Raw genomic sequence first — 25,105 nt, 5'->3', positions numbered from 1 at the left:
TCTAGACCTCGGTGTGACCGTTTAAGGCCCAGCGGATCCACAGGTTGTCGCACAACCACATATGCACGGACACTCGGTATTCACAGGTACAACTCATGTCATACATATTTACAATAGTCGTTCCATATGCCTTTCTATTGACACTGTTCATCGAAAAGAAAGACTTTCAAATGTCATCAGTCATGCTTTAATGCCATGCCGACTAGTGAAGATGCTACTCTCCAGAGCTACATTGGATTGTCGAAGATGTTTCGATATCACGGTACTTGAGGCTGAATAGAAAAAGATTTTTTTTTAGCTCAACTGATTGGAAGCGAAACAATTCAGAGAACCAAGTTCATATAGTTGATGTAAACTGGTGGAAAGATTAGATAAGCCGATAGCCAAAGGTCAGGTGACGATAAGAGCAGATAGAATGACTAAGTAGATAAGCAACCCTACGCTAAACCGGATTTGTGGTTAAGCGACGCACAACCCCGTGACATACAATTTCGCTCCACCAACAACTCCAACCCGAATTTTGATCCTCCCGACATCGACAATTCACCCCCTCGGCCAACACCACCCACGCAGTCAAGATGCGGTACATTCACTCCGAGGAACGGCTGCCCATTCCGGACAATGGTGAGCATGCGACTTTTTCCTTTTTTCGAGGTTCCAAGGAGGATTTTGGTGTGGAGGAAAATGTGGGAGGCGGGCGCGATGCCTATTCATGTCCAATGAGTAGGAGGAATGCTCGACGATGATCTACCTATCAAGGCAGACGCCCAGCAACAACAACGACACCGGAGGGAAAATTTGGGATCTTGTTTCGGGGCTTTAATACGCACCGAACGAAATCACATATGGAATTGCGCACATGAAGGGAAAAATTGGACCTTTGGCTGATACAAGTTTTCTCCTATAGTGAAGGTTCACATTCGTTCGCGCGTTGTGACCGTTGAGGGTCCCCGTGGCAAGCTCGTCAAGGACCTCTCCCACATCGCCGTCACCTTCGGTCGCCCCGAGCCCAACGTGATCTCGATCGAGTTGCACCACGGTGTCCGCAAGGGTGTTGCTACCCTCCGCACCGTCCGCACCCTCATCAACAACCTGATCATCGGTGTTACCCGCGGTTTCCTCTACAAGATGCGTTACGTCTACGCCCATTTCCCCATCAACGTGAACATCGAGAAGAACCCCGAGACTGGCTGCAACGACATTGAGATCCGGTATGTTCAATCTAGCTACTTCTTATTTACGAGAGGCTCGACAAAAAAAAAGCCAGAGTAGGACATGGAAACTGACTATCTCTTTTAGTAACTTCCTCGGTGAGAAGTACGTTCGCCGCGTGACTGCTCAGCCCGGTGTCGACATTGTCCCCTCCGCCAACGTCAAGGATGAGCTCCAGCTTTCCGGAAACTCCCTCGAGGGTGTCTCCCAGAGTGCTGCCGACATCCAGCAGATCTGCCGTGTCCGCAACAAGGATATCCGTAAGGTACGTGATATTCGTTCTCAAGCTTCCATTCAATCTGCACATACTAATAAGACTATAGTTCTTGGACGGTCTGTACGTGTCTGAGCGTGGTAACATCATTGAGGAATAAAGAATGACGCTTGATGGGTTCGGGTGTCCGGGAGAGCTTCTTTTTTCAATTTCGCCCTCTTGCATATAGGAAGCAAAAAGCGGAATGACAAAAATCAAACGACTTGCAAATTCATGATTTTCCATGTTATCGAATTATAGTAGATTCCTTCGGGGCTGGTGTACTTGTATATTGGAAAATGTAGATGTAACATGGGTCTGGACTTTGCACCCACGATTACTCTACGATTTTGGTCTGACCAAGTCTTCGATCCTCAATTCTTTCTCCCCGCAAACATCCAACCTTGCCAGTCTAGCCCTTTGCGCCCAATGATGGCGGGGGTTGAAACATATTGAATTATTTTAGTGATTTTTTCTTCTTTTCGTCCCCATTAGTCTGTATGCGCGTGACGCCATAAGCATGTGAAAGCCAGTTCCGCCGACCATTCCCCCCATCGATCTGGACCTCCTCACCACACGACATGGGGTCCTGGTGGCTTAGCATGTGGAGTTTCATATCAGCGATATTCAGCATGATGCTGGATGTTGCACAGTACTGGGAACAAGTGAGTAGTCCCTCTACCTTGGCGCGGGGAAGACCAGCTGCTTCCCGAGCTTCAGTAGAAGCAGGCCTTGAACTAACAAAAGCTCAAAGACGCTCCTATCATGGTGGACCTCCAAGTCTCCTCGATCCCAACTATTCCATACGCTCGAAACAGCGACCAATTACGAGCAGTGGGAAAGCGCGGCGTTTGACCTGGATGAGCTTCTAAACAAGGACCTTTGGTACGAAGGAGACGCCTACAGCCCAACTACATGCCCCGCTAATCTCCCGATCACAGGCGTCAGAATAATATCAGTAGACACTATGACCACCGATTGATTTTGGGACGACTGGAATCGTTGATGCTCTCGCGAGAAAGTGAGAATATTCAGACGCTGGCTAACCTCCTTCGATCCGGACTCGTGCGCAACTTGGGCAACATCACGTCTACGAAATTGTTCACGCATGCGTACGCGGGCACGAAGCTTTTGATAGACGACTACATTACACAGGTCGCGCTGTCTATTCAATATGTTACCTCGCTTCAGCCGGTGCCTGGGCATGCCAATGGGTTCACGTCGCAGGCGAAGCTAGAGCTGCTGCATGATACACGACAAGCTTTTGGACGTACAACCCTGCTGCTGCAAGGCGGGTCGGCGTTCGGACTGTGTCATTTGGGTGTTGTGAAGGCATTGCATCTGCAAGGACTTTTGCCTCGAATAATTACAGGGACCGCTACGGGTGCTATGATTGCAGCTCTAGTCGGTATCCACCCGGAGAGCGAGCTGCTTGGGTTACTAGAAGGAGATACAATAGATTTGTCTGCTTTCGATCGGCGGTGGAAAGGTCATATCAATGGGTCATCGGCTAACAAAGCTGAAGGTTGGTTCAGGACCTTCTTTCGGCGGGTGAAGCGATTCCTCCAAACGGGTCACTTGTTTGACATGGAGCTGCTGGAGGAATGTGTGCGAGCCAATGTCGGAGACTTGACCTTTGAAGAAGCATATGCTCGGTCGAAGCGCATCTTGAACATCACGGTGGCTACGGCAGGTAAGACAGGTACACCGAACCTGCTTAATTACCTCACCGCACCGAATGTGGTAAGTATTGTAAACTTTTTTCTTGTGAAACTAAAGCCTCTCATCTGACATGCAATAGTTGATCTGGTCTGCTGCTGCTGCTTCCAACGCTTCATCATTCTCTAGACGTTCATTGCCCGTGACAATCTACTGCAAAGATGAGACAGGATCCATCATGCCTTGGCCACATGCACAAGACGCTGTCTTCCAACCATGGCGACATGTCCACTATAATGAAGGCGAATCACCCCTCGGTCGAATCGCCGAGCTCTTCAACGTGAACCATTTCATCGTCTCGCAAGCCCGTCCATACTTAATCCCATTCTTACGATCAGAACTCAATCTTCTCGATCGCCGCCAAACCGGTTGGAACAACCTTTCCCGATCACTCATGCGACTGATCTTAGTGGAGCTGCGCCACCGCCTCCGACAACTGGACTATCTGGGCCTCCTCCCAGGCTCAGTCAGTCGTCTCTTAATCGACGAAACCATCCCAGGCCCAAACCTGACTCTTGTTCCCGATCTGTCGTTTTCAGATCTGGGCCGCCTCTTCCAACAACCTACGCGAGCACAAGTCGCAGAATGGACTCTGAAAGGCGAGCGAGGTGTCTGGCCCGCCGTTAGTGCATTGAAGGTCCGTGAGGCTATCGAGATCGAGCTGGATAGGGGCTACCAAATCGTTCGTCGGCGGAGGCCAAGTGATCAAGCTCTTCCTCCGCCGATACGCCCATCTCCAAATGAAGGTGTCTCTCGTCGAAGACGGGTAGAGGGCGAAACTGAATGCGAGAAAGGCCAGGTCGCTGAAGGACTATAAATCAAACTAGAATAGACCCTAGTTTGCTATTGCTAGTGCGATAGAGTCTCGGCTCATGACAGCTTACTTTAGAATCGTCGAATACAATATAAAGTATTACGTAGTATGAGTGAAATCAATAAATTCATCGTCGATTCATGATCCGGTCGGGCATGTCATAGCTAGATACGCAAAGCTAAATACCAGAGACAGCTGGAATAAATCTTGAAGATCTATTTCTTGCTCGAGCCAGAGCTAGATCCTGAGCCGCCAGCGGGAGTGTAGTTCGAGCCCCCATTTCCATTATTGTAGTAAGTACTTCCATTGGGGTTGGAGTAGTAGTAAGAACCGTTCCTAGAATTGCAAATTCTATTAGTCTATTGATCTCAAACAAATTCTCAAGCTTCACTCACGAGTTGGAATAGTGGTAGCTGTTCGAGTTAGAAGCACCGGAACCATAATCGCGGGCGCAGTAGTGGTTGCCCTGCTTTACATTAGAACGAATCTCCCATATACGGCAGTTCTCGAAGTCTATGTACCTGGCTGTTAGTGCCAGAGCTCTTGTAGCTGTATCCCTCTCCAGAAGGCATGTTGATATCAGTATTGAGCGTTGTGTATGATAAGAGATCTGTGAAAGAGTCAAGAAGCGAGAAAGAGGATTAGAAGTAAATAAAGAGAACACGAGTCGATCTAGGTTTATACGTCAGCTCATCATCCACCCGTCATGTTCGGTTGCGGGGTCAAATAAAATACGTACTTGCTATTTGCTTGTGGATTCGTGGTGATCTCTTTAAATGTGATCTATCATTCGACACAAACACCGGGTAACGGCATTAGGTAGGGCAAAAGGCCAGCGAGCCCCGCTAGACCACTAAGCGCATCTGTTTACGATCCACGAGTCACAGGGCAGTGAACTATCTAGTGACATGCAAAGCTTGGAGGTCGGATGTGATGTAGTGAGACAGCTAGGGATCTAAGGTAATTATTTATGGGTAAGTAGTACATATTTATTGTTAGATAGACACTATAAGTAACAGCAGGCCCACTCTAATCAACTTTCAGCGTATTCAGTAGCCCCAGAGTCCCAAGTCTCTCATTTCAAAAGAGAAAAGAAAAAAGAAAAAAAAAAAAAAAAAAAAAAAAAAGAAAAAAAAAAAAAAAAAGGACGACCAACAATGACCGAAGAAAATAACAAAAAGATGTCCTCGGCAACAGCAATAGCAGGTTCAGGCTCAGCCCCAGCCCTAGCCTCAAGTACAGACACAAACGCAGAGGAAACCATGCGCCTTGCCATTACCCGCTTCCGTAGCAGAATGGCCGCCGCAAACCAAACATTTCTCCAAGACCGCGTCAATGAGATCGAAGCAAGAGGTCTGGCATCTGAAAAGGAGAAGCGCCACCGTATACGCCTATACAAATGGATGGACGATCTCGAATGGGGCGACGAAGACCCTGAAACGCGTGGGAGTAACAATGCGGTCCAGATCCCACCGCAGACTCTAGTAAAAGACCGCGATATTCCTACTATTCTCAAAGCACTGCCACCCTTTGAACCGGCCGACGGCGTGTTGCCGCCCCTACTGCAAACAGAGCAGTGGCGGCAGATGTACCTCGACACAGTTCAGTATTTATGCCAGCGCCAGGCGGACGAGATCGTCGCCGAGGATGACGAGGAGCTCGACGTCGCATGTAGATCCCACAAAGACCACAGATTGATGACTATCCCGCGGTGTGACGAGCTAGCCCTGTTCCTAAAATACGCGCAGGGGGTGGTAGACGCTGACCTCCGGCTCTCGGATATTGCGCCATTTATACCGGCTTTTTCGATTGGCGTTAAGAATGAGGAACTGGACGGGCTTGACGAAGAACAAAAACGCGACAAGTTGGCGGATCCGGATCTGCTAAAGCGCGAGCAAGAGCGCTTACAGCGAGAGTTGGAAGATGAATCGACGAATGGGTTCCTGGAGCCGTATATCGATGATGATCTAGAGGTTCGGGCTGGCTTTATTACTGGCGTTGGATATAGCCGGCTATACGCATGCCCTTCATGGTATAGTGCGTATGTATACTGCCGGCTGCTGACGGATAACGACAAGGATGAAGACATCCAGGATGCTGCTAACATCCGGGAGTGGGGATGGCGGGTGGTTGTTTTCAAAGCCGAGAATATCAATCCTACCGTTCTGTACGGCCGGAAGGCGCGATTTGATTCTATTCCAGAATTCTTGGATTGGTATGCCAGCTGGCTGGACCATCTAGACGAACGGGGGTTGCTCTCTCTGCAGCGCCATGCTATAGGTTGTGAGACGGACTGCGAGTCGGATTGTGAGGATCATGCTACAGGAATCTATGCAGACTAGCCTACCAGCTTGCTCCTTTGTAATAAACTTTACCTGCCCAGTCTGCCAAGGTTGGCGCCCATCCTAATCAATTGGGTATTCATTCAGTGGCTGGGAAATTGTTAAAATAGTATCAAGACTCTTCGATGGAGTGCTCCTCTCTCTGGATATCACGGCAACTCTATACACTTTGATTCGTCAATAGGTAGACTTATCTCAAAGCTTAAGCCCTGCATGCTATTAGACGTATACAGTCTTTGCTAATAAAGTAGACCCGGGAGGAGATCTTTCATCCTGGCCCCATGAAAATGACTATCACCGCTGCTTCAGAATTGGAGACATCAGTTTTGTTGGCGAGTACTTCTGCATTTGGACTGGGGGCCTGCAGCGTGTATGCAAGCACAAAGACTAGACAGGCTATTGGCCTAGCCATTGGACTTGAGATATGGTTACAAAGACTAAAAAAGAAATACATAAAAATAACGAAGTAATTGACAGGTCATTATCTCAATCGTCCAAAGCGTCCGACGCAGGTGGCCCCTTATAATCTATAAAGCCATCAGTATGATCCAAAACCAAGATACAAGATAAGGTTATCAACTCACGTTTTCTAGCATAAACTCCATACCAAACAGCAGAAATAGCCATAAATCCCACAAAGACAACGGACGCATAATTCATCGAAATAGGCGTAACCGGTAAAGCCGTCGGCATACTAAACAAAACCAACTCAAAAGCAATCCAAGCGAGCGCAAGAGCATTAAACATTGACCCGGCAATCATTCCACAGTTCCAGGGTGCTTTGTTAACTTCTTCACGGCCGTTAAACAAGCTCAGTAAGATAGGGATAGCATATGCAGCTGCTAAGGCGATGACGCCTACAGAAACGAAGGCAGTGAATGCGCTAGAGCTGCCAAGGTTGATGAGGCCGAGAAGCATTTGGATTACAGTTAGGAGAATAAGAGACCAGACGGGGACACCAAGTTTCGTGTCGACATGCGCCCATAGGCGGGAGAGTGGGAGGGCGTTATCGCGTGCGACGGCCCAGGTGCAACGGGACGCGGCGACGGTTATACTGATTGAGCAGAAGAGGGTGATTACCAGCACTAGGAATACGAGGCCTAGACCGCCGCCTGGCGAGCCCATGACCTGGTGTAGGATATAAGGGAGAGCTTGGGCGCCTGGGGAGTTGATGATATCTTCTAGAGGGGGTAAAGTCACACAGAGGGGAATAACGAAGAAGAGGCCGGCTATGCCGCCGACGGGGACGCTGAGAGCGATGGCGCGAGGTACTTTGACGGCTGGGTGGGCGCATTCTTCGGCCATGGAAGAGATCATGCCGATGGCGGAGAAGGTGTAGGCTGGGGGTAGGAGACCGATGAAGAAGGTGAAATTGCCCCAGCCTGCGAAGCTCTTGTCGTAGTGTGATAGTGCCCATGAAGCGCTGTGTCGACCTACATCGGCTTTGACCGAGACTGCGATGAGGATGACTAGAATCGTGAGTGCGGTCCAGGTCGCGCAAGCGATATCGACTTGGGGTAGGTAGCGATTGGCGAATGTGCAGATGACCAGTGAGCCTAGGCAGATGGCGTAGAAGATTAAGAGTAGCTGCCAGCTATTGGCACTCCAGTCCGGATGGTACATAGAGACTGTCGCGGAGAGCAAAGAAGCGAAACCGAAGTTGACCGACAAGGTAATCGTCCAGTTACCAATGACCCAGATCCAGGCATTGATAAAAGAGATGGTGGTCTTGGAGGATTTCGCAATTTGAAAAGACCAGTAGTATGGCCCTGCAGAGGTCGGATATCGCGAAGCCAATTCCGCGAGAGACATGGCAATGCACTGATCAAGGACACAAACTACAATCCATCCCACAAAGATGGATAGAGGCCCACCACCATAGATGGCACTGATAAAAGGACTGCCCTCGCCATAGGGAATTGCTGCTATGGCCAGTGTCTGGAAGAGCAGCGTGATGACCGATCGATTTCGACGCATCTCCTGCTTGTATCCCAAGCCTTCAAGTTCCGTCTGTTCGTGCACACTGGCGATCTCGCCCGCTTCATGGTCAGCACCACGGGCATCGGGCGGGAGATCGATTTTCTCAGTGATTTGATCCGCCATCATGATACTTGCGCCGCTCGCGAGCACAGGCCCAAAAGAAGGGGTTCAATGTAACTTATCGCAGGAGCAGTCGTGATGTACTCCAAAGGTAGGGTCTAGGATTATAAGATCGAAGAAAAAAGCAAAATAAAGTATTTGCATTCTGCGCTGCAGCAGTGACCCCGTGCATTATATTACATTCTGTTCAATTTGCGGAGCAATGGTCGCGCAAGCTGCGTCACCTGAGGAATGCAAGCTGCACTTTCCTCCATACTCCATAGGCCCGGCTGATAAGCTCGTGGGCTCAAAGTCTCTCCGCACTAGGATCCCGTATACAAATTGGGAGGCTTGGCGGGAGAGGGGTCTAGTGATTGGCGCGAGGTTTATTTCAAACTCGCTGCATTTCTTATCACCCTTTGTTTACAATGTGATGTGGCTGGGCCAGTCACATCTTCTGCTCAATGGGACCCGCTTCTTAAGCAATCAAAGTCCGACCTAAGGAACAGTGGATTTGTTATGGATCAAGATAAGGAAGGGTGTTCTAGACCGCAAAGAGTAACGATATACGACGGTATTGAGAAAGCGCGTATTCGTGGAGAAGCAGGTTGCTAGACCAGATCAGGCAATTGTATGCGCCTTTTCAAGCTCGGATCGGCAACCTTGCTTCTTGCACATACGCGGAAACGCTCTAAGAGCCAATGAAATATAAATTCCATTGAGCAAGTATCATTTCACGGATACCACACGGGATCCAGGGTTCTCCCTACTCTTTCTCCGCACGCTACCAAGTTCCAAATATACGATCTCATGTACCACCACGGGCGGCGAACAATGTACCGAATGGCGGCTTTCAACCTATAATGACGTTATTCTCTATTATATCATGAAGACATTTGCTTTCTAAGGGATAAATATGAGAACCAGATACTTACCAGGCGATCTGGCTCTAACCCAGAACTTTAGAAAAACGCTCAAGTACTGTCAAGATATACCTAATGTATATACTGGAGATAGTGCTCTGTAAGAGCTCGAGGCTGAATGAGCAAGGCTTTTGGGTAATAAATGCCTCATATCAATCGGTAATTCAAAGCGTAAATACTATAGAGAGGGCCCCGAAAGAACCCCGAGAGGACCTCGAGAGATTTGGAAAGCCAAAGTCTTGTGATTGTCCTTGGAGGCTTCGCTAGATACAGCCCTAATATTTTCAATGTACCGTCTTTGGCCGGAGAAGTGAATGATCTTAGTCCAAAATACAATAATTTGGTTCTAGCAAGATTGGACTTGCAACACCTGCGCATATATGTTGGCAGCCCGTCTCTTAATTCTGTCGCCGTGTTTAGGGCTTATCTGGTGGCCCTTTCACAATGGCGACAAGAGCACACCAAATCTTCGATTGCGAGGAAGGTTTCCGGTGGTAGCCTAAGTTTGGTGAGATTGTTGGACTGGCAATAATTCTACTATGAGTTGCTCTTGGCTGTCGCTCTCGGTCGAATGAAATCTGAGCTTACCCTCAATGGCCTTTGTTCTTATATCCAAGCTATATCTACTACAGAATTCCTCAAAGGCATTGGACCCGGGACAAGGCATGGGCCGGAAAAACCAGTTAGTTATACATGATATAGGGCCAATTTGAATTGGACAATCCAGAAAACAATGGCTGAAGGGCATTTTGTATATAGTGGCATTTGTATTGGTATAAGAGAAGGTTTAAGAGTAAATGTAAAGAAATCAATGCATCAAAACCATAACCATGGCATAAAGAGGTATCACAAAAAAACAACAGAGTAGGAAATGATTAAGTACTTATATGCGCATTACAATTAATGGGCAGTCGACGGACGTCCAGCTGCCTCTTGTTGAATAGCATCATGGCGCACATCATGACGCGAGATACGAGAGCGAAGGCTGTGGCGGGAGGAAGGCGGCTGCGCAGTGGCCGTCAGAGGGGGAACTAATAACAAGGTTAGAGGTTGACTCGAAATAAAGATAATGAGGTGGGAATGAAAAACTTACTACTGAATCCATAGCCTTCGGTGGTTCCCTGCAGGTCCTGGGGATCAATCTCCACACGAATGGCGACATCCAAGCCTCCGTGCATGTTACTGTTACAGGTGAAGCCATCGGCGGCCGAGTGAGTTGATCCAGCTCCAAACTCACCCTTGTGAAGGGGTGCGTGCCCGTCCTTGGGAAGTTGTTCAAGCTTGGCGGTCTCAACTTCCACGGGCGTGCCGTTGGCTGCGGGAGCGACCACTTCAGTGAGACAGGCATAGTTACGCGATGGCATAGTCACCTTGTTCCAAGAAGCACTCTTTTCCAGGCCACCGGGCTGCTTGTCAAACATAGGCATCAAAGTCTCGTCACAGGTACGACTCAGATGGTGGATTTTGTTGCGGCGGGCTAACAGGTTAGCCACGGCCTTAGGGGGTGGCTTGTTGGTGATGGCACTGCTGATGACGTTGACAATGTAGCGGTGATCATTCTCACCAGACAAGTTCAACTTGGGGTGAGAGTAGAAGCGACCGATCGCAGCCAAGTGGACGTCACCACCAAGAATGGTGACTCGCACTGAGTTGGCACGGGCAAGCTCCTGCAAGCGCTCAATGAGCATCTTTCGCTCACGCTTGTGCTGGCGAGCAGTGTAGTGATCATCCAGGTCATCCAGCAAGTCAACTTGCCCATCAAAATCGTTGAAGAGACCGCCTGCCACGCCGAAACGCTTGTTCAGAAGGCGAATCGGAGCAATGATGGGAGAGGTGAGGATGTTCTCAAGCCACGCCAGACGAGGGTATGCGATAGGGACACCCAGCAGAACAACCAGATGCTTAATATCGCCCTCGGCAGCGGCAATCTCCTCCTGCAATCGCTGGAAAATGAGGTCGTAGGTGTCCTGGTAGTTCACCTGGTGACGGGTGCGCTCGGTCCGCGCATCCAGGCCGACAAAAGCAATGCGCTTTCCGAAACGCATGTACAGACTGCGGCTGCGCTCCTCCACGTAAGGACCTGGTCGCTTACCCACAATCCAGCTGTCATCCTCAGGCTGGCCTTCAAGCACAAAGGTATTCTCCAGCTGGCGCGGGTCCACACCGGAAGTACCATTCACGGCGTGCATAGTCTCAGGCGCATCGGTGGTGAAAGTGGACTTGGGAGGAGCCACGTGATGCTGGAACAGGCAGTAGTACTTGAAGGCAACACCGCCAATACCACGGAACACAGCGCATTTCATGAAATGATCAGTGTACGAACCAAAGCCATCAATGATATCATGGTCGTCCCAGATGTTGACTTGTGGAATGCGACCATTGGCAGCGCGGAAAGGCTCAGTGTTGTACCAGCGGACGTAGTTGGCGTAGTAGTACTCATCGCACTCTGCGCGCATCTTCCCATTGAAGTCATGAGTTCGGCGCTTGTGTGGGTTGTGAATGGCAGTCCACGGCTTCAGAGGGCCATCCACACGGATACCGTCGTTGTAGATCTGGTCACCACCACCCACCATGACGTGGAAAGGCTTCTCCCCGTGGACACGCAGGACGTCATGCCACAGGTTGGGCCCCTTCCAGGCCTCCATGTCGGTACCAACAGAGAAGCCATTGCACGAGTGGAACATGATGCGCATAGACTGGTCCTCCGCAGGCACCACAAAGGTCCAGGGGCTGTTAACCTTCTCCCCCGACTCATTGTACAATCCCGGGATCTCGTATTCCCAGCTCGCTTCGTAGGACTGGACCGGCACACTCAGCGAGAATCGCCAGAATGCCTTGTGGAGATCTTGGTAGAGTTTGAGACCCTCAATAGTCTGACTCGTCGGGGATTGGTGCTGGCCCTCGGACGAGAGAGGAGCCAATTGGCGCAAGTGGAGCTGAGGCTGGTCCTGACCTGGCTTGGTGACAATCAACACACTGCCATGCCACATCGGGGTGGACTTGTAGTGCATGTTCTTCAGATTTATCAGCGGGCCGGAGATCAATTCGAAACGGTCATTGTCGCTGCGCGTAATTGGCGCTGTCGCGCCATTGGGAGCCCCTGTGAGATTCAATCAGCACCTTTCGCTTTGCGCGCAGCTTCCGGCGATTTCCACGGCTACCTATGCGCTGGCGCGTACTTGGGGGTAACTGGTATGACCTGAACCTACCATTGACGGGGAGTGTATTTGAGTCTGCCATTGGCAATAAATGGGATTTACAGAAAGCACCGAAACTGCACAGGGCTAAGGGGTGGAGGAGAAGAAAGGAGCCGAGGACAGATTGTCGCTCGGGGGGTGGGGAGGCTTTTCAAGTGTCGCGATTGAAGGAGAAAGGAGAACCGAGGAATGTCAGATTAGGCAGAGAGCTTTTCAGTCTTGGCCAACTGTAGGGCTGCAGGGCTGAAAGTTTGTAAACGTAAAGGCGCAAGACAACGGACCTACAGGAAAATAACCAAGTCAAAAAAAGCAAAAGAAGCGAAATTGGGGATGCAGATCGGTACCCGTTACCTGGGACATGTAGAGATTAGCAGGGGTTTGGTACTAAAGGATCAAGTACCCACTACCTAGGATCACCTCCACTCGGAACCACCACACCAATCACTGCTGGGTATTAGCAACTGCACTGATGACGCCGCCAAGACTCAGCGCGCAGCTCCCCGCGCATGGTGGACATTGCGGACCAATCGAAGGCTCATGAGCCACGTCGCGCCACAGAAACCGGTTTTTTGGAGATTCTGATTGGCATCGAGAAGTGGCGGTGCGAGATTCTGGCCTGTTAGCTGCCTTTTGGAGCTCCGATCCATGGATTGCATGGTCGCCTTGCCTTTGGTACATGAATACGATGGGACTTTACTGTAGTCGATCTCTGACCAGGCTGTGCACGTAGGCTGAGAACTAGTCCTGCATGGCTACGTGGTCGGAACTAGTGAGTTCCAATGCGTTCATAGCACAGATGATTTCGTTTCGCATTTTTTCTGCTATACAGATCACAGATAAAAATAATACATTAAAGACCCCACCCGCTCTATTGGCTTGGCTAGGATCCACTCCAGTTTCGACTCAGGCCATGTTGAAACTGATCCTAGGGGATCAGCGCAAAGACATAGATCAACGCAAAAAATGCTTGGAGTATCTGTATCTGAACGTTCTGCAACTGCCCCAGCACTGGAACCATGTTTAACAGAACAGTTGGGCCTGGTGAGCTTGCAATCAAGCTTGAGTTCACCGGGAGCTGCGGAACAGACTGGATGCTTGGCACGGTGGAGGGCCGGTCGAATAGCAAATCACACGAAGCCAACTGGCTCATCTTATCCATTTTCTTTTGTCGGTACTGCTGGAGTGTTAGTCCGTCCCGCACTGCAAACCAGGAGTCCCATGAGGCCTTGGACAGGAGAGTTCGAAGGTACTCCTCGGAGTCGGCGTGCTGGCTGCGAGATTCGGTGTTGTTTCCCCCCCAGACTAGTTCTGCGAAGTCATGGAGGAATTGTGCGAACTGAATTGTCACAACCAGGTCCATACCGGTGGGGAGCTCGCGCTTGCTTTCCCGAAAATATCGGAACATGCCTACTCCGCAGATTTCTAAGTGATTCTGCACGGTGTATTGGTGCATCTCCAGGAAACGGTAAATATGCATGTCAATAACTAGTTGGCCTTGGTGCCATACATAGCATAAGTCAGTAAGGTCATCGGGGGCTGATTTGAAGAAATATCCCAAGAGGTGCTGTCGCTGGAGATCAAATCCCAGGACGAGTTTCTGTTCGGTTAATGGGGCTAAAGTAGACAAAGGCAACATGGGCATATTCATAAACGTAATGAGATGGGAACACGTTGACAGGCGAGCGGATGCATTAATGTCACGGAGCTCATCGAAACAAACGTTGCGGAATCTCTCACCCTCTTGAAGCATGCAAGCATCAAGGCGAGTGGGGCAATCCCTGCCTCGCTCAATGGCTGCTAGATATAGATGATGATCAACCAGTCCCCAAGGATGACGAGACGCCTCTTGCACTTTAGCTGCGAGACTCTTCTTAAGCACAGGGGCTGGGGACTCGGAAAGGGCACACCGGACCAGCGGCTGAACCTTGTTGTCCCAATTGATGCGAGGCTGAGTGAAGCTCGACATGTTAGTTGAGGTAATTTTTGAAGTTTTGAAGGATATGGAATTATTCACGGGAATCAAAGGCTGTTTGCATTATGGAATAGACGATAGCACGTCTTGCCTTGCCGGAAAAGCCCTGCTTTATATGCTAATGGGTTTGTCCAGGGATAGATGTGCACAATGACTCGTCCCATTCTATGATGAAAGCTGTCTTTGTATGGAGGAAGAGGTAACCTACCAGAACAAAGATACCCTGGTGGATATGCATTGTCAAGGTCGAGGGAACAAGGAAAGTCAGTGCATAAAAAAAACAACAACAATGATATCTTTGCGATGTTTCAAGCTCGAGGCTTTGTGCTGGTCTTTGTGCCAAGAAGGAAAAGAGGTCATAAAGAAGGATGGTTTAAGATGGTGTTTAAATGGCACAAAGAGCATGGAAGTTATTTTTGATCCTTGAGACCCCCGAGTCCTAATTGAGCAGTCTTTTGTGTTTTGGGATTCTAGACTACACATGGTGCTGAGTTGACTCCTATAGTTTGGTCAATGTCATTCTTGGTCATAGCTCCTTGTTTAGAAGAACTGGAAATAATAAGCATCTGAAAGAGAGAGTTGAGACCCTCGGGGATTCCTGATCCTTACTTTCTCTGGGAACTGCTCTTTGATTCTCGATACCCGCAAAGAAAACAACAAGCCAGTCAAAATCCAGGCACTATGCTATAGTCGGAAACATGTGGACGGCATAGATAGTGACGATATAGCGTGGGCATCGGAGTTACCTCTACATCCTCAGATTTCCATTCCCGAGCCTTACTGTAGCTAGTAACACGCTAGTTTATTTTTAGCAATTCCCCAGCCTTGTCGGACTGAATTGGACTCCCTAGGAATTTATGTCTCCGATCCCCCTAACTCCAACTTCATACCTATATTCTCCTACTGTCTTTCAACACCTCAGATCACATGAGCAGCGAAGATGACCTATCTCGAGGCATTGCCAATCGAGATTTTGCTCATGATCGCGAGCGAATTAGACGACACCCGAGACATCAATTCATTTGTCAAAACAAGTCGCCGTTTTTACACTATTATGAACCAAGTTTTGTATGACCATGATGGGCTCAGTAATATGAAGGCCCTAAAATGGGCATCAAAGCACGGGCTCGTCAAAGTAGCTCAAATGTCAATTGATGCCAGTCCATGCCCCGAATGTCGGACGAACAATCTTTACAAGGCTGTCTCTCGTGCAGCTGCTAATGGGCACGCTGCCGTGGTAGAGTTGCTTCTACAGACTCCCGGGATTGAGGCAAACCAACAAAATTATCAGACTGGGACATCGGTATTAAACGCCGTTACTTCCAGGTCAACTGAGACTGTATCGTGCTTTCTTCGATGCAAAAATCTCAAAATCGACCTGAACAATGGGAATAATTTTCGGAGGAACCCGCCGATATTGGCGTCTAAATTTGCCACGCCGTATATTGCCAAACTTTTGTTGACTTCACCTGCAATACATGTTGATTACCGGGATTACAATGCCGCGACTGCTCTCCATTATGCGGCTCGGTTTGGATCAGAAGAGACAGTTAGATCACTACTAGAGTGCGGCGCAAATCCAGATCCCCATGACAGTGGAGGCATAACGCCCCTGTTCCACGCTGCTAGAAGAGGAAATGTATCCACAGCGAAGATGCTTCTCGAAGCTGGAGCGGACCCGCATCAAACCGGCAGTAATGGATGTCATCCTCTAGGTGCAGCTAGGGATCTTGGTCATATTGAGGTGGAAAAGGCTTTGCTCGACTGCGACCGGCTCAATTTAGACTTGCTAGAGCCAGTTCGTAAAGATTGGCAGAAATTTCGCTACAAACAGTGGGCTCACAGAGGAGTGCCTTTTCCCGGAGATAAACCTCGTCCCCGTTTTGATTAACGATGATATGATGATGGTGCTAGTATCATACTACTTTATCTAGTCAAAAGTATTTCCCTAAATCAGTCTTCGGGCCTATCCCATCAACTGTATATATTCACTAAACAGTTCACCAGATCACTATATCTTACTGAAATTCTATATAATTACGCAAAATTATTAACAACCATCTAACGCATAGAATTGTCTCTTAATATATTGAAAAAAAATTACTCTAAGCTTTCTAACCACTAGCAATTATCTCGTTGCCCTTTATACTAACACATTCATTTTTATATATAGTATTCGTTGTGTCGGTGAGTAGCAGGCCAGAAATGGCCTTAGGCGGTGAGCTCGCGGTTTTGTACGTATAGGTGCATATGTACAGGATTCCCGCTGTGTCTGCCATTTCGGGTCATTCTGCCGCTGAGCGCTCACCCTTTGGTCACTGAGCACCTAGTGTTCACGTGATCGTCGTGTTTGTCTCTTCCAGCAGTAGCCGAGCAACAGGCTACATAGCCACCTTGGCCTACTAGAAGGCACCGCCAAGGTATAGTGGACGCAGAGAGGTAGGGCATCAGATCAAGTGTGAAAGTAGCTTCATTTGAATTGATTCATGGCATTTTGGCGACGAAAACCTATTTAGAAGATACAGGGATTAATATAGTGACCCATCTAGGCGGGTGGCCCATTTAGGCGGGAAGTACGTTAAATGGAAGTGAGTGCCTCACGAACCATCGTTGAATTCAGGCATATGAAAGGGGTTGAACCTTCCTCGGGCGCACTAGTAAGATTGCGGCCTGCTTTTATCGATACCCCTCTCCGTGGTGCACTTGAGGATCATCTGTATCATCTGATCTGGGTTAAGAGGCTTTGATAGATAGCCGTCCATTCCCCCCACAATGCATTTCTCTCGGTCGCCAAACATAGCATGGGCAGTGAGAGCAATAATCGGCGTGTGTGCCAGGTTGTTCTTATGTTCATGCTCTCGAATTTTAGCGGTGGACTCGAGCCCGCCCATAATTGGCATTTGAATGTCCATTAAAATCGCATCGTATTCCCGTTCTTTGGCTCGCACGAAGGCATCCAATCCATTATCCACAACAGTAATATGGTGGTTGTGTTTCTCAAGAATTTTGAGAGCTACTTTCTGGTTGACCTCATTGTCCTCGGCCAACAGGATTGATAAAGGATGCGTCTGTCCCTTGACGATACGTGACGGCCGGCTCTCGAATGCAGGGAGAATACCATTCCCAAGGTCGACAATATGGCAAGGAGTGGACACATATGATGTGATGCTTAGATCCAAAGCCGACTTCATGCTCACTGAGATCGCAGGACCCACTTGGACCGCAGGAATGGATTTGAATTCATCCAAGGATCTTAGACCAATCAAAGTCTCCAACTGCCTAAACAGGATGACTTCAAAATCGGATCTTGCGAGCGGTTGAGGTTGGTCAGAACTGCCCCGAGCCAGAACATGGGAAGCGGGAATTATAACGGGATGAAACCCGAGTGCCTCTAGCATGTTGCATAGTTGCATCGAACGGCCTTCGACACAGCTCTCTGTAAGAAGTACTCCGTGGCCCCGGTAAGGCATCAACCGCTGGGCTATAGCCTCGGAAGACAGATTTGCTCGTCTAACGGCGCATGTAAAGTGAAAGGTGCTACCGGAGCCCACAGCTGACGTGACCCAGATATCACCGCCCATAAGCTTCGCGAGTCTCTTTGATATCGACAGGCCAAGACCTGTGCCACCGAACTTTCGGGTCGTGGAACCGTCGGCCTGCTGAAACTTGTCAAATATTAAGTCCAGCTTACTATCGTCAATGCCAATTCCGGTATCAGAAACAGTAAACTCAAGGATACATTTTTGGAGATGACGTCCCTTGAACTTCCGCTGCTTTACCGCAAGTTGGATCTCTCCATGCTCAGTGAATTTGATAGCGTTACCAACTAGGTTGAGAATGATTTGTCGGAGACGAAAAGAATCTCCGACAATATAGTCGGGCACGGAATTGTCAATATTGTATGTAAGACTCAAGGCCTTTTCGTTGGCTTCCACCCCAAGGGCCTTCAGGGTGTTGAAGACGGTGCTGCCAAGGCTAAAAGGAACATCCTCTATAACCACGTGGTTTGCTTCAATCTTTGAGATATCGAGGATGTCATCGATGATCGTGAGCAGGCTATTCCCGAGGCTGTGGACAACATTTAACATCTCTCTTGCATCTGGTGGGAGATTGTCCATGTCAAGAGTCAATTGGGTCATGCCAATAATTCCGTTCATTGGTGTTCGAATCTCATGGCTCATATTGGCAAGGAACTCTGATTTACTTCTATTGGCTGTTTCAGCTGCTTCGCGAGCCGCAGTGTTGCGCTGAATACTATCGCGTAGGTTCGAAACCATCTTGTTGATCTTTTGCTTGAGCTCGTCCATCTCCCCAGATGCGCTAACGGTGATCAATTTGCTGAAATCTCCGTCTGTGGCTGCATTTGTGATTTCTCCAAATGCACGAACCTGCGAGGTCAAATTTTCCGCCATAGTGTTGACATCTTCGGTGATCTCTTTCCATCGACCACCCATGCCGGCAATGTTTGCCTGTCCTCCCATTTTGCCCTCCACGCCTACATCACGTGCGACTCGCTTGAGTTCTTGGGCGAATTGATCCAGCTGGCGGACCATATCATTGATTGTTTCCTTCAATGTCAGAATTTCCCCTTGGGCATGAACCGTTATTTTTTTACTAAGGTCACCTTTAGCGATACCCTGGGTAACTTCTGATATCGCTCGGACTTGGAAGGTTAGATTCTGAGCCATTGTATTCACGTTGTCTGTCAATGTCTTCCACTCTCCCTCGACATTGGCGACAACAGCCTGGCCGCCCAGTGCTCCATCAATTCCGACTTCGCGTGCAACTTTGGAGACCTCAAACGCAAATTGGTTCAGACGATCAACCATGTCGTTTATCGTGTGCTTAAGGTCCGCAATTTCGCCCTTGACATTAGCGGTCACCTTTTTCGTAAGATCACCCCTGGCCACAGCCGTGGTAACATCTGCTATTTCCCGTACCTGGGTGGTTAGGTTCATTGCCATCCTATTGACATTCTCTGTCAAGTTCTTCCAGACTCCTTCAACATCGTGAACTGTCGCCTGGCCTCCGAGAACACCATCTGTGCCAACCTCTTTCGCTATCTTGGTGACTTCCTGTGCGAACTGTCGGAGTTGGTCGACCATTGAGTTGATAATTTCCTTCAGTGCAAGGATTTCGCCTTTGCATTCAGCTTGAACCTTCTGTGTGAGGTCCCCTGTTGCGACTGCAGTTGTTACTGTAGCGATATCACGAACTTGTGTCGTCAAGTTATTTGCCATTGCATTGACATTGACAGTGAGCTCATTCCATATTCCCTGGATGCCATAAATCTGTGCTTGTCCACCAAGGACGCCTTCGGACCCAACGTCCCGCGCAACACGATTAACCTCTGTGGCGAACGTACGGAGTTGGTCCACCATCGTGTTGATGGTCTGCTGAATATTGAAGATCTCACCTCTGGCAGGTCTTTTGATCTTCTGACTGAGGTCGCCGTGGGCTACTGCTGTCGTAACAAGGGCGATCTCCCGGACTTGGTCCGTGAGGTTGGACGCCATGATATTCACGTTATCGGTGAGCTCCTTCCAGACGCCATGCACCCCAGCGATCTGGGCTTGGCCGCCCAATATACCGTCTGTACCCACTTCCCGTGCTACTCGGGAGACCTCACTGGCGAATACTTGCAACTGATCCATCATGGTGTTGATCGTGATTTTGAAAGTCGTGATGTCAGGATCCATCTCGAGTGGATGGATTTGGACTCTCGTGGAAAGATTTCCATCCGCGACTTGAGTAATGATTCCTCCGATTTCTCTGAGCGCTTTTTGGAAGGCTTCATTCATCTGCTGGCGTTTTACCACCTCCTGCTCCATTCTTTCGAGGTGGGCGACACGACGAATCAATGACGAAAGCTGTTGCTCCAGTGCTGTTCTTGCTTTGCTCTGTTGACCTGGCGGTCCCCATAATCTAGTTTCAGGTAGGATCTTAAAGAAATTAGCTCGAGATAATAAATATGTCTGGAATCCATACTTGCCCGTGCTTGATTGTCTTCAACAAGCGTTTTGAGGACGGCGGCTGTCGCAAGGAGCACCTCGTCTTCTGATGACATCGCTTAGTTAGTAAACTAGACGAGTTCTTTTTGATGATATCAGCAGGCATTCGTAACTTCTAACTTGCAGGTATCATATAGAATAGGGAGGGGCAGAATAGGCCTCCTGACGAAATTTATAAAGTTTTCATGTACCAGCTACCAGTATCACACGCCACTGGCTTGCAACCTTGAGAGTGAGCTCCAATTCCATGCCTGCGCACACATCACATCTTTCAATACGAGCGTGGATATATTTTCCGCATCATCATCCTGTTATCTGAAGCCTTTGTGTTCCTTAGGACTCATCCACGCTGACGTATGGCTAATGCAGCTTTTGGTGGTAGCCGCTCATCACACAGCGCTTGTATTTATCCAGACCATTCAGTACGTTACAGGCTCGGAGATTCGCAGCGGCCAGTCTGGAACCACGCCACACGAGCCACACTGCAAATTTTGCCGAGCCATTACACTGGAAACCCAGCGCCCAGCTCCGCCATTAAACCCAAGTTCGCGAAATTCCAGCCTGGAAACATTCGCTGGTGGCACTTTGCTCATTCCTTCTAAGATCCTAAAGTGCCTTAGCCCAAAATGCGGATCGATTCACGGCTATGCCCAAATTTAAACTCGCATAGTCCACTATAACCTTCAGCCAAATTAGCTGTCATCGTCAACTTTCCTCCCATTAAGGTGCCGCATGCAACTATTAGCCAGGTCGCTGGGCCGGGAAGAATATACAATTCACATGCAGATAGGGGATGGGCATGTGGTAGGTTAATGCTATACAGCAGACCGTGAATCATACGATATGTCACATGCTGCCAGCCCGGTGCTATTTGCTTCCACACCGCACATTTTGGGCAGCGGTGGGGTCATCCACACCTACAGTCTCGAGTATCTGTTGCATCACAATTTCCGATGATGGTTTGTACATAGTGACTTCCGGTGGAATTTTCAGTTGGGGATGTACGGAGCATTTCACCGGGTGGGGGCGCAACTTACTGATGGGCCACCGAGAGCCAGCCAATCCCAGGAACACTACATTAGCTGCAGCTCACGTGCTTTGGGTATACCACGGAATCACCCGGGCTACCTGGCAAGTCCGGCAAGTCTACTCTACAGAACCGAGCCCGACTAAAAAGCCTAGCGGACTAGGAGACGATAGATTGCAAGTCAGACTCTCGGAATCCGCATCAGTACGTATCACCTTCGGCACCTACTCACTGTGACCAGTTAAGTCGACAATTTCAACCCCACATGTCAAGCGACAACCTTCGTGCTTCCCGCCTTCCTCCCTCTCTATTCTCCTTCTTGAGAAAACTTAGTTCTTCGCCTCGCTAGCTATGCTAACATGGCTGCTTCCCGCTTCAGGTCTATCCGACCTCCTTTGGTTGAATCTCATGAAGAGTCTCATCCCACGCAAAGCGAAGCGTTAGTTCAAGGTGTTGGGAGAAAAATAGTATCAAATGCCTGCAAAAACTGTCAGCAGAGCCGGACAGAAGTTTGTCTGACCGGTAGTTCTAAAGATATTGAGAAACAAGCTTACTTCTGGTGTTCGCAACGATAGTGCAGTGGCGAGAGCCCGTTTTCAGAATGCGAAAAGCGCGAACTGGTCTGTTCTTACGACAGGCGCTCCGATAAACGACGCACAATTCTCATAAGGGAGACTGAAAAATCCCTCAGCTACTACCAGAGCTTCCTGAATGGACTTTTTGAAGCAATCCGAACTTCTGACGATACTCACATTCGACAGCTTATCAATGCTATACGGTCAGGATCTTCGACTACTGAGGTTCATTGTCTGATAACTCACCTACTTGTGAGGAACAATCTCCATAGGCCCCTATTTGGTTATGCCGAGCAACTGGACGATTCTGTCACAGATTGAGGCAGCTAGAGTTGTCGTTTGGGCAATCGCGATCATCTCGCAATTTTACCAACTTGATTACTATGCCGAAAATAGCTGAGATACTTTCTCATCAAACTTGTTCTGCGACGGCATTGTTTTCGTCGCATCAATTTCCTCTTTGAGCGTTAATTAGATCGTGTTCGCTTTATAGCAGCCATTGCGAGTTGTCACCTTGCTCTTTGGGGGAGCGATGAATTTGAAAAGCATCAGAAACGCAAGCTTCTATAAGGATAGTTGTTCACAGGAAAGAGCCAAAGTGTGCAAAGGGCACTTTTCAATTTTTGAACATAGAAAGGACCACGATTTTTTCCTAAGGAAATCATGGTCTTTTGCGGGTTGGGCAGTACCTAGGCTCTAAGACGGCGCGTAGTTAGGGCTCCACGTGATATAAATACTATTCGGCTATCCCCCCGAAAGTACGTGGGAGGAGAAAGCAACACGAAAAAACGGCTTGAACTCGAATCATTGAACTTGACCTGCAACACGATATATATGCTTTATCCTGCAAAAGGTTAGCACCCAATATGTCCCGTGATCGGCGCTCGGCAAATAGGACACTTTTCCGTTGTTCCAATACTTCCTGCGCATGATCTGCAGACCATGTGCCCACATAGAATGAACACCCAGCGATCCGGCTGCATATAGCAGATCTTGCACTCTAAAATACGCTTTTCCCTTTGCTGGGAAAGTTCCTCTTCCGTCTTTTGGTGCCTCTCCTTCTCCTGGCGAAGTTCATCTCGAAGCATGCGGTTTTTCTCTTGTAGCCGTTGCATTTTATGGCTAACTGTCTTCCGGAGCTCCTTAAAGGCGTTGTCCTGGTCCGTTGTTAGTTAAGGAAGAAGAAGGGAAGAAGGTCTTATGAGAAACTAGTACTAATCCAGACGGCTCCTCCGTTTTAGTTCTTTTGCGTTTAGGTAGTGGTGCCGTATCCGTCTCATCGACTGCTTCAACGATGATGTTTTCAAAATCCCGACTAATATAGAAAAATGCACAAAAAGACTGTATATCTTGATTTTTTACCAAAATTAGTAAATGTTTGTACTGTTTGTAGACTAGTGGGCCGAGCAACGGGCCCAAAACCCAACCCATTTGTGGGTTTGGGCGATGTCTACTTAGAGCAAGTCACCATTTAGAAACCTAGGCTTAAGGCTAGAGGAGTTTCTGGAGAGCGAAGGAGGACTGTCGATCGGAGGCCATGGTGGTCGATATTTATGGAAACCCGGGGAAGCAGAACGGTCAATAGAGGAGCCAAAAATGGCTCCCCTCCGCTAGGAGGGTGACTGAGAGCGAGCGAGGATATGGCGCTGCGGCGGCTGCGGCACGAATGGATATCGGTCGATCAATGGGTCCAGGCACCAGGCACGACCAATACGAAGCACGGGTGGCAGTAAACAGGGCCGGCCGTGGGCTTTGACACACGTGACGCCAAGACCGCCCACAGTGAGCGAGAGGCCTAAAACGGCGTCAAAAACGGCCGTTCACCGTGTCATGCTTATTTGTAGTATTACTCACCGTAATTCTAGTATATACCCCTAAAGGTACTACTCAAGAATTCATATCTTCCTCTATAAATAGACTTTAGCTATAATATAAGAAGCTCTTTTTTTAAGACCATGTAGATAATGTTGAAGGGGTTTAAAAGCCTAGTGAATACCTTAGCGGGTCCTCCACATTTACACATCAACTTTTAAACCGCTCTATCGTCACCAAAGCTATATGGATCTTCGAATTATCTTCTCAAAATACTTCTCTATAGCCATGGGTAAAAGTAAGACTTTTTTTGAAGTGAGCCCTCTTCATAATGAGTGGTAAATGCATTCCCAAAAGTTGGTTGTTGGGTCGACCCTACCGGACCCGCACTTGGGGAAATACTTACGGTCCCCATTGTAGTATGGGAGTTTCGTGTAAATCAAAACCAAGAGAAGTCTCTTCGCATTAAGTATAAAAAAAAAAAAAAAAAAAAAAAACTATATAATTAAAGCTAAGGTTCGGAATTGAAAGTCTTAGAGTGTAGAGGTAAATTTGATTTCGAATACTGAGGTACAGTAGCTCAAATCAAGCAGCCCCACCAGAGGGAAACCCGCGCTACTTCTTACATGCACGCAGAAGCTACTCAGCCATTTCTCTCGACTTCAACACATATCCAACCAAAGATTAATCCAGTCCTACAAACCACCAGCATGTCTGCTGAGACACACGCCATAAACCCGGAGGCCTTCGCCGAAGCTATCGCCGATCTCCCCCTCAGCGCGGTCTACAGCAAAGTCTCCGAGCTCCGCAACTCAATCGCACACCTGCACCGCTCCAACGAGGAGCTCAGACTTTTCCTTGCAGAATCACAGGACACAGAGGAAGAGAAGAAGGAGCTGGAGGGGTATGTCATCGAGAATGAGGGGGTGGTTACGTCGATGAATGAGCGAATTTCGTTGCTTAAGGTTGAGGTGGAGAGACGCGGGCAGACTTGGATTGAGGAGAAGGGAGAGGAGAAGGATATGAATGGCGAGGCGCCGGTATCTGAAGAGACAGCTGTGCCGGTGTCAAATGGGACAGGGGCTGGGCTTGGTGACCAGGGCTCGAATGCGACTGCGGGGCAGGAGGAAGATGGAGTTTATCTGTGATGATATCTCGACAATAACGAC

The 25,105-nt window shown here is 48.7% G+C and overlaps 10 protein-coding genes across 10 annotated transcripts; 4 read left to right on the top strand and 6 right to left on the bottom strand.

Annotated features, from left to right (window-relative positions):
• Positions 1-578: 578 nt before the first annotated feature.
• N7484_010769 (60S ribosomal protein uL6) lies at positions 579-1,586 on the top strand (the record flags this gene model as incomplete). The annotated part of the gene is made up of 4 exons (XM_057121156.1): positions 579-624; positions 908-1,211; positions 1,300-1,477; positions 1,536-1,586. The coding sequence occupies 4 exons, from the start codon at positions 579-581 to the stop codon at positions 1,584-1,586; spliced, it is 579 nt and encodes a 192-aa protein (XP_056966910.1).
• A 460-nt stretch (positions 1,587-2,046) lies between these two features.
• N7484_010768 (triacylglycerol lipase family protein) lies at positions 2,047-4,001 on the top strand (the record flags this gene model as incomplete). Its single annotated transcript, XM_057121155.1, has 4 exons — positions 2,047-2,130; positions 2,220-2,350; positions 2,407-3,208; positions 3,267-4,001. The coding sequence occupies 4 exons, from the start codon at positions 2,047-2,049 to the stop codon at positions 3,999-4,001; spliced, it is 1,752 nt and encodes a 583-aa protein (XP_056966909.1).
• A 212-nt stretch (positions 4,002-4,213) lies between these two features.
• Positions 4,214-4,570, bottom strand: N7484_010767 (uncharacterized protein; the record flags this gene model as incomplete). The annotated part of the gene is made up of 3 exons (XM_057121154.1): positions 4,214-4,334; positions 4,394-4,464; positions 4,520-4,570. 3 exons carry the CDS (start codon positions 4,568-4,570, stop codon positions 4,214-4,216), a joined length of 243 nt encoding a protein of 80 aa, XP_056966908.1.
• Positions 4,571-5,155: 585 nt separating this feature from the next.
• On the top strand, positions 5,156-6,340 carry N7484_010766 (uncharacterized protein; the record flags this gene model as incomplete). The annotated part of the gene is made up of 1 exon (XM_057121153.1): positions 5,156-6,340. One exon carries the CDS (start codon positions 5,156-5,158, stop codon positions 6,338-6,340), a length of 1,185 nt encoding a protein of 394 aa, XP_056966907.1.
• Positions 6,341-6,826: 486 nt separating this feature from the next.
• N7484_010765 (putative amino acid permease) lies at positions 6,827-8,446 on the bottom strand (the record flags this gene model as incomplete). Its single annotated transcript, XM_057121152.1, has 2 exons — positions 6,827-6,867; positions 6,925-8,446. The coding sequence occupies 2 exons, from the start codon at positions 8,444-8,446 to the stop codon at positions 6,827-6,829; spliced, it is 1,563 nt and encodes a 520-aa protein (XP_056966906.1).
• A 1,796-nt stretch (positions 8,447-10,242) lies between these two features.
• N7484_010764 (uncharacterized protein) lies at positions 10,243-12,582 on the bottom strand (the record flags this gene model as incomplete). Its single annotated transcript, XM_057121151.1, has 3 exons — positions 10,243-10,373; positions 10,436-12,442; positions 12,552-12,582. 3 exons carry the CDS (start codon positions 12,580-12,582, stop codon positions 10,243-10,245), a joined length of 2,169 nt encoding a protein of 722 aa, XP_056966905.1.
• An 882-nt stretch (positions 12,583-13,464) lies between these two features.
• Positions 13,465-14,505, bottom strand: N7484_010763 (uncharacterized protein; the record flags this gene model as incomplete). Its single annotated transcript, XM_057121150.1, has 1 exon — positions 13,465-14,505. One exon carries the CDS (start codon positions 14,503-14,505, stop codon positions 13,465-13,467), a length of 1,041 nt encoding a protein of 346 aa, XP_056966904.1.
• A 2,660-nt stretch (positions 14,506-17,165) lies between these two features.
• N7484_010762 (HAMP domain protein) lies at positions 17,166-20,342 on the bottom strand (the record flags this gene model as incomplete). The annotated part of the gene is made up of 1 exon (XM_057121149.1): positions 17,166-20,342. The coding sequence occupies one exon, from the start codon at positions 20,340-20,342 to the stop codon at positions 17,166-17,168; it is 3,177 nt and encodes a 1,058-aa protein (XP_056966903.1).
• Positions 20,343-22,978: 2,636 nt separating this feature from the next.
• On the bottom strand, positions 22,979-23,745 carry N7484_010761 (uncharacterized protein; the record flags this gene model as incomplete). Its single annotated transcript, XM_057121148.1, has 2 exons — positions 22,979-23,281; positions 23,647-23,745. Coding segments are annotated over 2 exons (402 nt in total), but the record flags the coding sequence as incomplete, so codon positions are not given.
• Positions 23,746-24,646: 901 nt separating this feature from the next.
• N7484_010760 (uncharacterized protein) lies at positions 24,647-25,084 on the top strand (the record flags this gene model as incomplete). Its single annotated transcript, XM_057121147.1, has 1 exon — positions 24,647-25,084. One exon carries the CDS (start codon positions 24,647-24,649, stop codon positions 25,082-25,084), a length of 438 nt encoding a protein of 145 aa, XP_056966901.1.
• Positions 25,085-25,105: the final 21 nt, after the last annotated feature.

Source organism: Penicillium longicatenatum (genome assembly GCF_028827895.1).
Source record: "Penicillium longicatenatum strain IBT 33135 chromosome Unknown contig_7_segment0_segment0, whole genome shotgun sequence".
Lineage (NCBI taxonomy): Eukaryota > Fungi > Ascomycota > Eurotiomycetes > Eurotiales > Aspergillaceae > Penicillium > Penicillium longicatenatum.
This window is presented reverse-complemented; position numbering and strand designations above follow the sequence as displayed.